This window comes from Stenella coeruleoalba (genome assembly GCF_951394435.1).
Source record: "Stenella coeruleoalba genome assembly, chromosome: 8".
Lineage (NCBI taxonomy): Eukaryota > Metazoa > Chordata > Mammalia > Artiodactyla > Delphinidae > Stenella > Stenella coeruleoalba.
The window spans coordinates 8,983,812-8,996,471 of record NC_137154.1 but is presented as its reverse complement, the minus strand read 5'-3'; the positions used below and the strand labels follow the sequence as shown (position 1 = coordinate 8,996,471).

General features: G+C 43.9%; 1 protein-coding gene across 2 annotated transcripts in view; it reads right to left on the bottom strand.

Annotated features, from left to right (window-relative positions):
• Positions 1-12,660, bottom strand: part of STX5 (syntaxin 5) — a 28,215-nt gene that overhangs the window by 10,227 nt on the left and 5,328 nt on the right. For both annotated transcript variants that reach the window (XM_079929416.1, XM_079929417.1), the window contains exons 6-10: positions 11,497-11,613; positions 11,365-11,421; positions 11,108-11,189; positions 10,530-10,636; positions 10,239-10,360 (exon numbers count right to left, since the gene is read on the bottom strand). In XM_079929416.1, coding sequence (XP_079785542.1) covers positions 10,239-10,360; positions 10,530-10,636; positions 11,108-11,189; positions 11,365-11,421; positions 11,497-11,613 — 485 coding nt within the window. The remainder of the gene's footprint in view (positions 1-10,238; positions 10,361-10,529; positions 10,637-11,107; positions 11,190-11,364; positions 11,422-11,496; positions 11,614-12,660) is intronic.

Below are 12,660 nucleotides of genomic sequence, written 5' to 3'. Positions count from 1 at the left end.
TTAATTTTGTATCTCGCAACTTTACTGAATTTATTGATGAGCTCTAGTAGCTTTTTGCTGGCATCTTCCGGGTTTTCTATGTATCATGTCGTTTGCAAACAGTGACAGTTTTACTTATTCCTTTACAATCTGGATTCCTTTTTCTTCTGATTGCTGTGGATACAACTTCCAATACTATGCTGAATAAAAGTGGTGAGAGTGGGTGTCCTTGTTCCTGATCTCGAGGATATGCTTTCAGCTTTCCACTGCTGAGTATGATGTTAGCTGTGGGCTTATCATATATGGCCTTTATTATGTTGAGGAATGTTCTGCCCACTTTGTGAAGAGTTCTTATCATAAATGGATGTTGAATTTTGTCAAAAGTTTTATATGCACCTATTTGAAATGATCTATAATTTTTATTCTTCAATTTGTTAATGTGGTATACACACTGATTTGTGGATTGAAACATCCTTGCATCCCTGGAATAAGCTCCCAGTTGATCATGGTGTGTATTTTTAATGTATTGGTGGATTCAATCTGCTAATACTTTGTTGAGGATTTTTGTATCTATGTTCATCAGTGATATTGGCCTGTAATTTTATTTTTTGTGATATCTTTGGTTTGGTATCAGGGTGATGCTGGCTTCGTACAATGAGTTTAGGATCACTCCTTCCTCTGCAGTTTTTTGGAATAGTTTGAGGATAGGTGTTAACTCTTCTCGAAACATTTGGTAGAATTCACCTGTGAAGCAATCTGGTCCTGGACTTTTGTTGGAAGTTTTTTAAAATTACTGATTCATTACCGGTAATTGGTCTGTTCATATTTTCTATTTCTTCCTAATTCATCTTGGGAGATTATACGTTTCTAGGAATTTGTTCTCTGCTTCTGGGTTGTCCATTTTATTGGCATATAGTTTTCACAGGAATCTCTTTTGATCCTTTGTATTTCTGTAGTATCAGTTGCAACTTCTCCTTTTTCTGATTTTATTGCCTTAGGCCCTTCCCTCTTTTCTTCTTGATAAGTTTGGCTAAAGGTTTATCAATCTTGTTTATCTCTTCTTACTTTCATTGATCTTTTCTATTTTTTTTAGTCTCTATTTCATTTATTTCTGCCCTACTCTTTATTACTTCTTTCCTCTACTAACTCTGGGTTTGTCTGTTCTTCGTTTTCTAGTTCCTTTAGGTGTAAGGGTAGGTTGTTTGAGATTTTTATTTCCTGAGGCAGGCTTCTATTGCTATAAACTTCCCTCTTAGGACTGCTGTTGCTGCATCCCACAGATTTTGGATTATTGTTTTCATTTTGTCTCCAGATAATTTTTATTTCTTCTTTCATTTCTTCAGTGATCCACTGGTTGTTTAGCAGCATATTGTTCAGCCTCCACTTGTTAGTTTTTTTTGCAGTTTTCTTCTTGTATTTGATTTCTACTCTCATAGCATGGTGGTTGGAAAAGATGTTTGATATGATTTCAGTTTTCTTAAATTTACTAACACTTGGTTTGTGGCCTAGCATGTAATAAATATATCCTGGAGAATGTTCCATATGCACTTGAAAAGAATTTGTATTCTGCTGCTTTTGGAGGAATGTTCTCTATATAAACCCATTTGGTCTAATGTGTCACTTAAGGCCAGTGTTTCCTTATTGACTTCTTGTCTGATGTGTCCATTAATATAAGTGAGATATTAAGGTTCCCTACTATTATTGTGTTAGTGTCAATTTCTTCCTTTATGTCTGTTAATATTGGCTTTATATATTCAGGTGCTCCTATGTCTGGGTGCATGTATGTTTACAATTGTTATATCTTCTTATTGGATTGATTCCTTGATCATTATGTAATGTCCTTCTTCGTCTCTTGTTACAGTCTTTGTTTTAAAGTCTGTTTTGTATGATGTAAGTATTGCTACCCAGCTTTCTTTTGATTTCCATTTGCATGGAATACCTTTTTCCATCCCCTCCCTTTCAGTCTGTGTGTCCGTCTTTAGATCTTAAGTGAGTCATACATAGGCAGCCTATATATATGGGTCTTGTTTTTGTATCCATTCAGGCACTCTATGTCTTTTGATTGGGGCACTTAGTCCATTTACATTTAAAGTAATTATTGATAGGTATGTACTTACTGCCATTTCATTAGTTGTTTGGGGGTTGTTTTTGTAGTTCTTTTTGTTCCTTTTTCTTTTTTTGTTCTCTTCTCTTATGATGTGATGACTATCTTTGGTGTTACGTTTGAATTCTTTTCTCTTTTTTATGTATCTATTATAGATTTTTGGTTTATGGTTACCATGAGGTTTATATATAGCAATCTATAAATATATATATGTGCTTATTTTAAGTTGCCGATCTCTTAAGTTCAAATGTATTTTTACTCCCCTCCCCCACAGTTAGTTTTTGACATCATATTTTACAACTTTTTGTTTTGTGTACCCCTCACTTACTTATTGTAGATATGGGTGATTTTACTCTTTTTTTTTTTTTGTGGTTCACAGGCCTCTCACTGCTGCGGCCCCTCCCATTGCGGAGCACAGGCCCCGGATGCGCAGGCCCAGCGGCCATGGCTCATGGGCCCAGCTGCTCCGCGGCATATGGGATCCTCCCAGTCCGGGGCACGAACCCGTGTCCCCTGCATCGGCAGGCGGACTCTCAACCACTGCGCCACCGGGGAAGTCCTACTCTGTCTTTTAATTTTCCTACTAGTTTTGTAAATGGTTAGTTTACTACTTTTACTGTATATTTAATTTTACCAATGAGCTTTTTCCTTTCATAATTTTCATGTTTCTAGTTGTGGCCTTTTCTTTTTTACTTAGGGAAGTCCCTTTAACATTCCTTCTAAAGCTGGTTTGGTGGTGCTGAACTCTTTTAGCTTCTGCTTTTCTGTAAAATTTTTGATTCCCTCATCAAATCTGAATGAAAACCTTGGCAGGTAGGGTGTTCTTGCCGTAGGTTTTTCCTTTTCATCACTTTAAATATATCATGTCACTCCCTTCTGGACTGCAGAGTTTCTGCTGGAAGAGTCAACTGATAGCCTGATGGGAGTTCTCTTGTACATAACTTAATTTTTCCTTGCTGCTTTTAATACTCCCTGTCTTTAATTTTTGCTATTTTAATTACAGTGTGTCTTTGTGTGGTCCTCTTCAGGTTGATGCTGTTCGGGACTCTCTAGGTGTCCCGGACCTGGATGTCTGTTTTCTTTCCCAGGTCAGGGAAGTTTTCAGCTATAATATTATGTCTCCCGATACGTTCCCTGTCTCTTTCTCCTTTCCCCTCTGGGACCCTTATAATGCAGATGTTAGTACACTAGATGTCCCAGAGGTCTCTTAAACCGTTCACTTTTTTTTTTTTCAGTTTCAGTGCTTTCCACTACTCTAATCTTCCAACTCACTGATCCATTCCTCTGTATCATTTAATCTACTGTTGATTCTTTCTAGTGTATTTTTCATTTCAGTTATATTCATCCGTTTGGTTCTTCTTTACATCTTCTAACTCTCTGTTAAGCTTCTCACTATGTTCATCCATTCTTCTCCCAAGTTCCTTGATCATCTTTATGATCATTACCTTGAACTCTTTATCACGTAGTTTGCCTATCTCCACTTCACTTAGTTTTTCTTCTGGGGTCTTAACTTGTTCCTTTGATTGGAACATGCTCCTCTGTTGCTTCATTTTGCCCAATTTGCTGTTTTTATTTTTATGTACCTGGTAGGTTCGTTATGTTTCCTGACCTTAGAGAAACAGCCTTTCGTAGGAGATGTCCTATGCATCCCAGCAGTTCACTTCCCTCTGGTCACCACAGCTATATGCTCTAGGGCTGCCCCATATTGTGTGGGCCCTTCTGCTGTGGTGGGACTGACTAGGCATAGGTGGCCCAGCAGGCGTGGCTGGCACCTGGTCTGGTTAGTTGCCAGGCTCTGCCTTGTGCAGTGGCTGCCAGCCATTGGTTGGCAAGATCTTCATTTTTTATAAGCTCTATAGGGGGTTCCTATGAACATCCAGGCTTGGCAACCAATGGTTAAAAGGATGTTTGTTTATTTATTCAACTACTAGGTGTTGAGTCCCAGGCATTTACACAGTGCCATGAGTTCAGCTATCTTGGTCCCTCCCCCCAGCATCTGCTTTCCCAGCTCTCACCAGCTCGTCTCAAAGCCAAGTCCTATACTTATCCACTGGATCCCACTTCCTGTCACCATCTCAAGGACATAACTTTAAGATTCTTCCCCCTGCCTGCTATATTATCAATTTTTATTTCTCTGCTGGATCATTCCCATTAGAATACAAACACATGGGGCTTCCCTGGTGGCACAGTGGTTAAGAATCTGCCTGCCAATGCTGGGGACATGGGTTCAATCCCTGGTCTGGGAAGATTCCACGTGCCATGGAACAACTAAGCCCGTGCACCACAACTACTGAGCCGGCGCTCTACAGCCTGTGAACCACAGCTACTGAGCCGCGTATCACAACTACCGAAGCCCATGCGCCTAGAGCCCATGCTCCGCAACAAGAAGCCACCACAATGAGAAGCCTGCACATCACAACGAAGAGTAGCCTCTGCTCACCGCAACTAAAGAAAGCCCGTGCACAGCAACGAAGACCCAATGCAGCCAAAAATAAATAAAATAAATAAATTTATTTTAAAAAAAAAGAATACAAACATACTTTTATTTTCTCCCATTCTTTAAAAAAACAAAACAAAAACCTCTTGTCTTCCACTGGACAAACTGGGAACAATCTGAACTATGAAAATAATCATTATCCTAACTAATTGTAATATAAAACATAAATAAAAACCTTAAGCCCGTAATAATAATCAAAAACAAGGAAGAATTAAAACAAAACAAAAAACCTCCTTGGTCACTACTATGGCACCTACTCCGTAACTATTTACTCTGGAAATACAGGAAAATAATTAAGATTTATCCAGCCTGATTAAGATGAACTTCAGCTCATGCAGTTAATAAAGGAAAGCTCTTCTTTACAGAAAAAACACACCCAAATTAGATTAATTAATTCAGACCAGACAAGCATCATAACTGGCTACTAGAAACATTAGGTTAAAGGTTTTTTGGGAACAGGGTATCCCATAAATCACTTGCTGACTGCAAAGAAGAAAATGCACTTTTAAAAGGAGAGATTAGGGCTTCCCTGGTGGCGCAGTGGTTGAGAGTCCGCCTGCCGATGCAGGGAACATGGGTTCGTGCCCTGGTCCAGGAAGATCCCACATGCCGCAGAGCGGCTGGGCCCGTGAGCCATGGCCGCTGAGCCTGCGCGTCTGGAGCCTGTGCTCCGCAACGGGAGAGGGCACAACAGTGAGAGCCCCGCGTACCGTAAAAAAAAAAAGGGAGAGATTTAAAAATAATAATAATAAAATAAATAAATAAATGAGAGATTATCTGTTACCACCTTAATCAAGTGATCAAACTTGTTCTAGATAATATGGGGCCAATCTGACATTAAATGCCTCCTAATGAGATGTAATTTGTTGAGATATACATACATCTCAACAAAATAAATATAGTTATAGTTGATTTTTTTTTGGCTGTGCCACATGGCTTGCGGGATTTTAGTTCTCCAACGAGAGATCAAACCCAGGCCCTTGGCAGTGAAAGTGCTGAGTCCTAACCACTGGACCACCAGGGAATTCCTATAGTTGATTATATATACGTATACATATATATTCCTAAAAGAAGAAAACAGAAAGAAAAAGAGGCAGAAAAAAATCTTGAAGAAATAATGGTCAAATATTCCCTAAACTTCATGAAAGACATAAATTTACAGATTCAAGAAGCTCAGAGAACCCCAAGCAGCATAAATTCAAAGAAGGGGCTTCCCTGGTGGCGCAGTGGTTAAGAATACGCCTGTCAAGCAGGGGACACGGGTTCGAGCCCTGGTCCGGGAAGATCCTACATTCCGCGGAGCAACTAAGCCCGTGTGCCACGACTACTGAGCCTGGGCTCTAAAGCCCTCAAGCCACAACTACTAAAGCCTGTGCTCATAGAGCCCCTGCTCCACAACAAGAGAAGCCACGACAATGAGAAGCCTGCACACCGCAATGAAGAGTAGCCTGCACTCACCACAACTAGAGAAAGCCTACACACAGCAACGAAGACCCAACACAGCCCCAAATAAGTAAATAAATATATAAATAAATTCAAAGAAAACCACATCTAAGTACATAAACCATCAACTGTGAAAATCCAAATATAAGAAAAAAAAGTATTAAAAAGCAGCCAGGGACTCCCCTGGTGGCACAGTGGTTAAGAATCCACCTGCCAACACAGGGGACATGGGTTTGAGCCCTGGTCCAGGAAGATCCCACACGCTGCAGAGCAACTAAGCCTGTGTGCCACAACTACTGAGCCTGCACTCTAGAGTCCATGAGCCACAACTACTGAAGCCCACGTGCCTAGAGTCCATGCTCTGCAACAACAGAAGCCACCACAGTGAGAAGCTGGTACACCACAGCGAAGAGCAACCCCTGCTCGCTGCAACTAGAGAAAGCCCGCGCAGCAACGAAGACCCAGCGCAGCCAAAAATAAATAAATAAACTTATTTTAAAAAAAAGAAAAGTAAAAGTGGGCTTCCCAGGTGGCGCAGTGGTAAAGAATCCGCCTGCCAATGCAGGGCACATGGGTTTGAGCCCTGGTCCAGGAAGATCCCACACGCTGCGGAGCAACTAAGCCCATGCACCACAACTACTGAGCCTGCACCCTAGAGCCTGCAAGCCACAACTTATGAAGCCCATGTGCCACAACTACTGAAGCCCGCATGCCTCGAGCCTGTGCTCTACAACAAGAGAAGCCACTGCATAGAGAAGCCCGTGCACTGCAACAAAGAGTAGCCCCTGCTTTCAGCAACTAGAGAAAACCTGTGTGCAGCAGTGAAGACCCAATGCAGCCAAAAATTAAATAAGTGAATAAATAAATTTATAAAAAAAAAAGAAAGTAAAAGTATTTGTCATCAGCAGAACTGCACTACAAAAAGTACTAAGGAAAATTCTCCAGGTTAAAGGGAAGTGATGGAAACTGGATATTCGGGAAGAAATGAAGAGCACTGGAAACAGTAAATATATGAGTAAGTATAAAAGACTATTTTTTCCTCTTTATTTCTGTAAGATAAAAATTATACTATTATATTATGGAGTTTATAAAGTATGTAGATGCAACAAATATGACAACTATAACATAAAAGATGGAGGAGAGGGTTGCAAACTTCTCACATTTTATATGCATCTGACTGTGAAAAGTTAATGATGCATACTGTAATCCCTAGAGCAACCACTGGATAAAAAAAGCAATTACATATAGCTAAAATACCAACAGACAAATTTAAATGGAATTAAAAAATTTTTTTCAACTGTTCAAAAGATAGGAAAGAAGGAAGAGAGGAACAAAAAACAGCAGGGAAAAACAGGAAAAAAAAATAGTACAATGGTAGGCCTAAATCCAACCTTAGCAAAAATTATTAACTATTAATGAACTAAATACTCCAATTAAATTCTCAGCTCTCGGGGCTTCCCTGGTGGCGCAGTGGTTGAGAGTCTGCCTGACGATGCAGGGGACACGGGTTCATGCGCCAGTCTGGGAGGATCCCACATGCCGTGGAGCGGCTGGGCCCTTGAGCCATGGCTGCTGAGCCTGCATGTCCGGAGCCTGTGCTCCGCAACAGGAGAGGCCACAGCAGTGAGAGACCCGCATACCGCAAAAAAAAAAAAAAAAAAAAAAAATTAAAAAAATAAAAAAAAAAAAATTCTCAGCTCTCATCTTGCTTGGCCTATAAGCAAAATTTGTCACAGCTGATTATTCTTTCCCTGAATCATTTTCTTCTCCTGGCTCCTAGGACACCACATTCATTTATTTTTCTTCCTACCTCACAAACTGTGCTCCTGTTCAGTGCCCTCCCTCAGAACTAAGAATTGAGTCCAGAAATAGCCCTGGGACTCAGTGCTTGATCCTCCTCTTTCTTAGAACTCACTTGGCCTAGTTTCAAAGTCCAATGCTGCCCACTCTTGGCCCAGACCTGTCTCCTCAACTCCTTATATCTGTAGGCCTGTTCACTATCTCCACCCAGATGTCTAACAAACAAACAACTGTCCACCTCGTTGGACGTGTCCAACACAACTTATTTTGCCCCAAATCTACTCTACCCCGAGTAACCAGCCCTATTTCAAGTGAAGAGCATGAATCCCTTTGATTGCTCACATCAAAAGCCTGGAGTTATCATAAACTCCTCTTTTTCTCTCATGCCCTGCATTCAGTTCATCAAGCAATTGATCCTATTGGTTCTACCTCCAAAATACATCCAGAGTGCAACTACGACTCATACAACCTTGGTCCCAGCAACCATCACCTCTTGCCTAGATTACTGAAAAGGCCTCTGCATCCATCTCCCTGCTTCTATCCTAGGTCCTTACAATCTGTTCTGACTACAGCAACCAAATGATTCTTTTAAAATAGAAGTCAGAGGGAATCCCCTAGCGGTTCAGTGGTTAGGACTTGGCGCTTTCACTGCGGTGGCTTGGTTCAATCCCTGGTCAAGGAACTATGATCCCACAAGCTACGCAGTGCGGCCCAAAAAATAAATAAATAAAACAGAAGTCAGATAGTACAACCGTTCATCAAAACCCTGCAGTGGCTCCCCATGTCACTCAGAGTAAATGCTAAATCCTCACACTGGCTTTAAAAGGCCCCACATGATCTGGTCTCCCATTTCCCCTCTAACCTCACCTGGTACTACTCTCCTTCTCACCTGTCCCCAGATGCAGTGGCTTCTTTGCTGTCCTTTAACTCATCAGACATATTCTTGCCTGAAGGCCTTTACACTGGTTCTTCCCTCTGCCTGGTACTCTTCTCCATATATCCACATGGCAAACTCCCTTACCTTCCCTCTTCTTGGATAGACGCCATCTTCTTAATAGGGCCTCTCTTAATAACCATCCTATTTAAAATTACAACGTGCTCCTCCAAACCTAGAACTCCTGATTAGTTTACCCTACTCTAATTTATGGATTTATCACTGGGCAAAAATATATACTGGACCATTTACTTATTTTGTATATTTTAACTTATCTGTCTCCCCTACTACAATGTATATTCCCCAAGGGGAGGGTTCTTTGTCTCTTTCATCCTCGACTGTATCTCCATAACTGACTGAATGAACGCTAAGTGCCAAAGAGGAGCAGATAAAATGCCTCGTGCAGTAGCAGGGGGCACCAGGAGAGCAGAGAGGCCTTCCCGTGCCTTCCCGTGGGCTCTGCCTACCTCCCTCCAGTCTTATCTTGTACCTGTCTCTTCCTGTTCATTGCTTTCCAGCTACACTGGCCTTCTTGATTCTTTTTTCTTTTAATTTAAAAAAAAAATAATTTATTTGGTTGCGTTGGGTCTTCCTTGCTGCACGCGGGCTTTCTCTAGTTGCATCGAGCGGGGGCTATTCTTCATTGCAGTGCGCAGGACTCTCATTGCAGTGGTTTCTCTTGTTGTGGAGCTTGGGCTTTAGGTGCGCAGGCTTCAGTAGCTGTGGCACGTGGCCTCAGTAGTTGTGGCTCGCGGCTCTAGAGTGCAGGCTCAGTAGTTGTGGTGCACATGCTTAGTTGCTCCGTGGCCTGTGGGATCTTCCTGGACCAGGGATCGAACCCATGTCCCCTGCATTGGCAGGCGGATTCTTAACCACTGTGCCACCAAGGAAGTCCCTTGATTCTTTAATACAGCAAGACTGTCCCATCGTAGGGCCTTTGCTCTAGCTGTCCACACTGCCTAGACAACTCTTACCCTCTCCTTTGCATGGTTGGATCCCTCTTCTTTGCATGGTTGGATCCTTCCTGTAGTTCACGTCTCTGCTTAAATATCAAGTCTTCAGAGCAGCCTTCCCTGCCACCCAATCTGATATACCTCCTCCATCACTTTCCGAACACCTCGTCCTACTTTAATTCTCAGTATAGCCCTTATCAGTACCTGAAAATTTCTTCTCAATTCTTTTTAACAGCTATCCTCACCCACACTATTAAATTCCATACTACAAAGTAAGCTCCACAAAATAGACTTAACTGTGCTGTTGATCACCGTATCCCCAGCACCTAGGACAGTGCTTGACAAGGAACAGGTGCTCAATTAACACTTGTTGAGTGGATGGAGGCAGGTGAACTTGACCCTGTGGGTGGACAGGATTCACTCTTCTCTTCCAAAGGGCATCAAGCTGTCCCTGGGGACCTTTAGGATGCCAATCCACGGGGAAGAGAAGGCTCCTGTTTTTGAAGTTAAGGAGAGAAAGAATCTCACCTCTGAATGGTTTCTTCCTGTTCCTTAACCATGTGTGCCAACTGCTGGAAGATGGAGCCCAGCTCAACAATTGTGGACTCAATATTCTGCATGGTGTCTGCCCGGCTCTGGATGTAGGAATCCTTCAGAGGAGAGACAGCATACATGAGCACTGGGAGCTTCTGCAGGGGAGGGCCTGCCTCTTTAGGACCCTCCACTTTGCCATTCCACCCATGGCACATTCCAAACACTTGCTTGTGACCACAGAGGAAAACAGAGGAGCAACTCCTCCCAAGCTCAGAGCGTGGATACCTGCTCATCAATGAGCTGCAGCTGCTGGCTGGTCCTAGAGTCCATCATGTCAATGGCCACGTCCCCAGAGGCTCGAGACTCCGCCCCCAAAACCACAGCACCGCCCCCTGGGGGAAGAAAGACGACATGGCACTTCTTAGTGGTTAAAAGGTTCAAAGCCCACATGCTCTGGATTTGAATCCCAGCTCTGGCACTTACTAGCCTTGTGACCCTGGACAAGTCATTTAACCTCTCTGAGCCTCAGTTTCCTCACCTGTAAAATGGGGGATAACAATAGTTGCTTTCTCAAAAGGTGGTTGTGAAAATTAAATGACAGAATGGGAATACAACGAGTAAGTGCAAAAAAAGTTAGAAACTGTCATTCTTCTGAACATGATTGAATTCACCCCCAACACTGAGAATGCTGGAGACTAGGCGTGGCTCATAAATCCCAGCAATCAGGTCTGACCTCTAAGAGACAAAGCCTAGCAACCTCCTTGGCCCTCCATTCTCCTACCCAACCCCTGCCTTTGGAAGATACCAGAACTGGAGTAACTAAGCCTTATCCCTCAGGGCTCCCTGTATTGCCTGTGACTTACCTAGGTGGTTGGGGGCAAGGGGCAGGGCTGACACGGGTGCCCGGGAGAACTGCTCCCGCCGGCTCCTCTGCTGCTTCAGGTTCTAGGGTTGGGGAAGAAATGCAAAGGTCCTGAGGCCGCTGGAAAGCTGGCACATTAAAGAGATTCCTCCTGGTGCCCGTGACCCTGTTGCCCTTGCCCTTCCACTTGTCCCCTTCCCACTTCCCTCTGGGGCCCTCACCCCTGATTCCTATCCCTCCTACACAGATTCTTCTCACCTCTGTCCTCACTTCTAAAACTGATTTGAAGTCATTGGACATGGAGGCCAGTTTTGACTGAAAGAAAAGGAGAGAGGGTCAGCCAGAGAAGACGCCTTCCTCCCTTCTGCCTCTCCCTCCCCCGGGTCCCACCTGCAGGGAGACCACGATGGTGTTGGAATGGGTTTGCAGGTGCCGGCCGCTCTGGCTGCCCTTGGCTCTCACGAAATCTTGAAGCTGGGCGATTTGTTTGTTAAGGCTGTTGATGTCCTGGTGAAAGAGCCAACAGAAAAACTGAGTATCAACCATGGGGTCCTCAGCCAGCACCTCTCCCACATGGACATCTCTGGCAGGGACGGCAGGGTGGACATTACTAGCAGGGGTGATGGTATCTCGGACAGACCAGAAGGGCCTGCTGGGATAGTCCAAGCTCTGTAGTTTGCTCAGGCTCAATGCCTGCGGGGTAGAGCCAGAAAGAGGTGAAATATGGCCCCGTCCATTCATAAAGACCTGAGGTGTTTACTCCCTCCACCCTGCTGTCCTACCCCCACTGTGAGGCCATGCTCATGGCCATAGAACCCTTCAAAAGGCCAAAATCTCAGACCCAGAGCATGCTGAGCAACAAAGCATCTGTGCTGTACTCAGGAGACAGGAAGAGTCAAAGGCACCATGGCTTCCCAGAAGCATCAACGAAATGGTTTTTATATACAGAATTCCTTTCAAAAATTACTATTGCAAAAGAGTGAAAGATGTGACTTGTCTAACGTTATACACGATGAATTAGTAGCACAGCCAGGCTTTCTACACCAGGCCAATGGATTATCTGCTTCCCAATCCTGCCTGCCAAGGGCCTCGCGAGACAAGGGAGATGAAGGAGGCGGCTGGGAGTGGCAGAGAAAGCTTGCCGCCCCAGGACAGCGAAGTCCAGGGAAAGACCAGAGGAAGAAGAGGAGGGGGAGAGGGAAGAGGTCAAAAGTAGTGAGCTCAAGATACAGGCTAAGAAAAAAACTAGATTAGGGGCTTCCCTGGTGGTACACTGGTTAAGAATCCACCTGCCAATGCAGGGGATGAGGTTTGAGCCCTGGTCCGGAAGAACCCACATGCCGCGGAGCAACTAAGCCCATGTGCCTCAACTACTGAGCCTGCACTCTAGAGCCTGTGAGCCACAATTACTGAGCCCACGAGCCACAACTACTGAAGCCCGCGCTCCTAGAGCCCGTGCTCTACAACAAGAGAAGCCACTGCAGTGAGAAGCCATGCGCTGCAACGAAGAGTAGTCCCCGCTCGCCGCAACTAGAGAAAGCCCGCGGGCAGCAA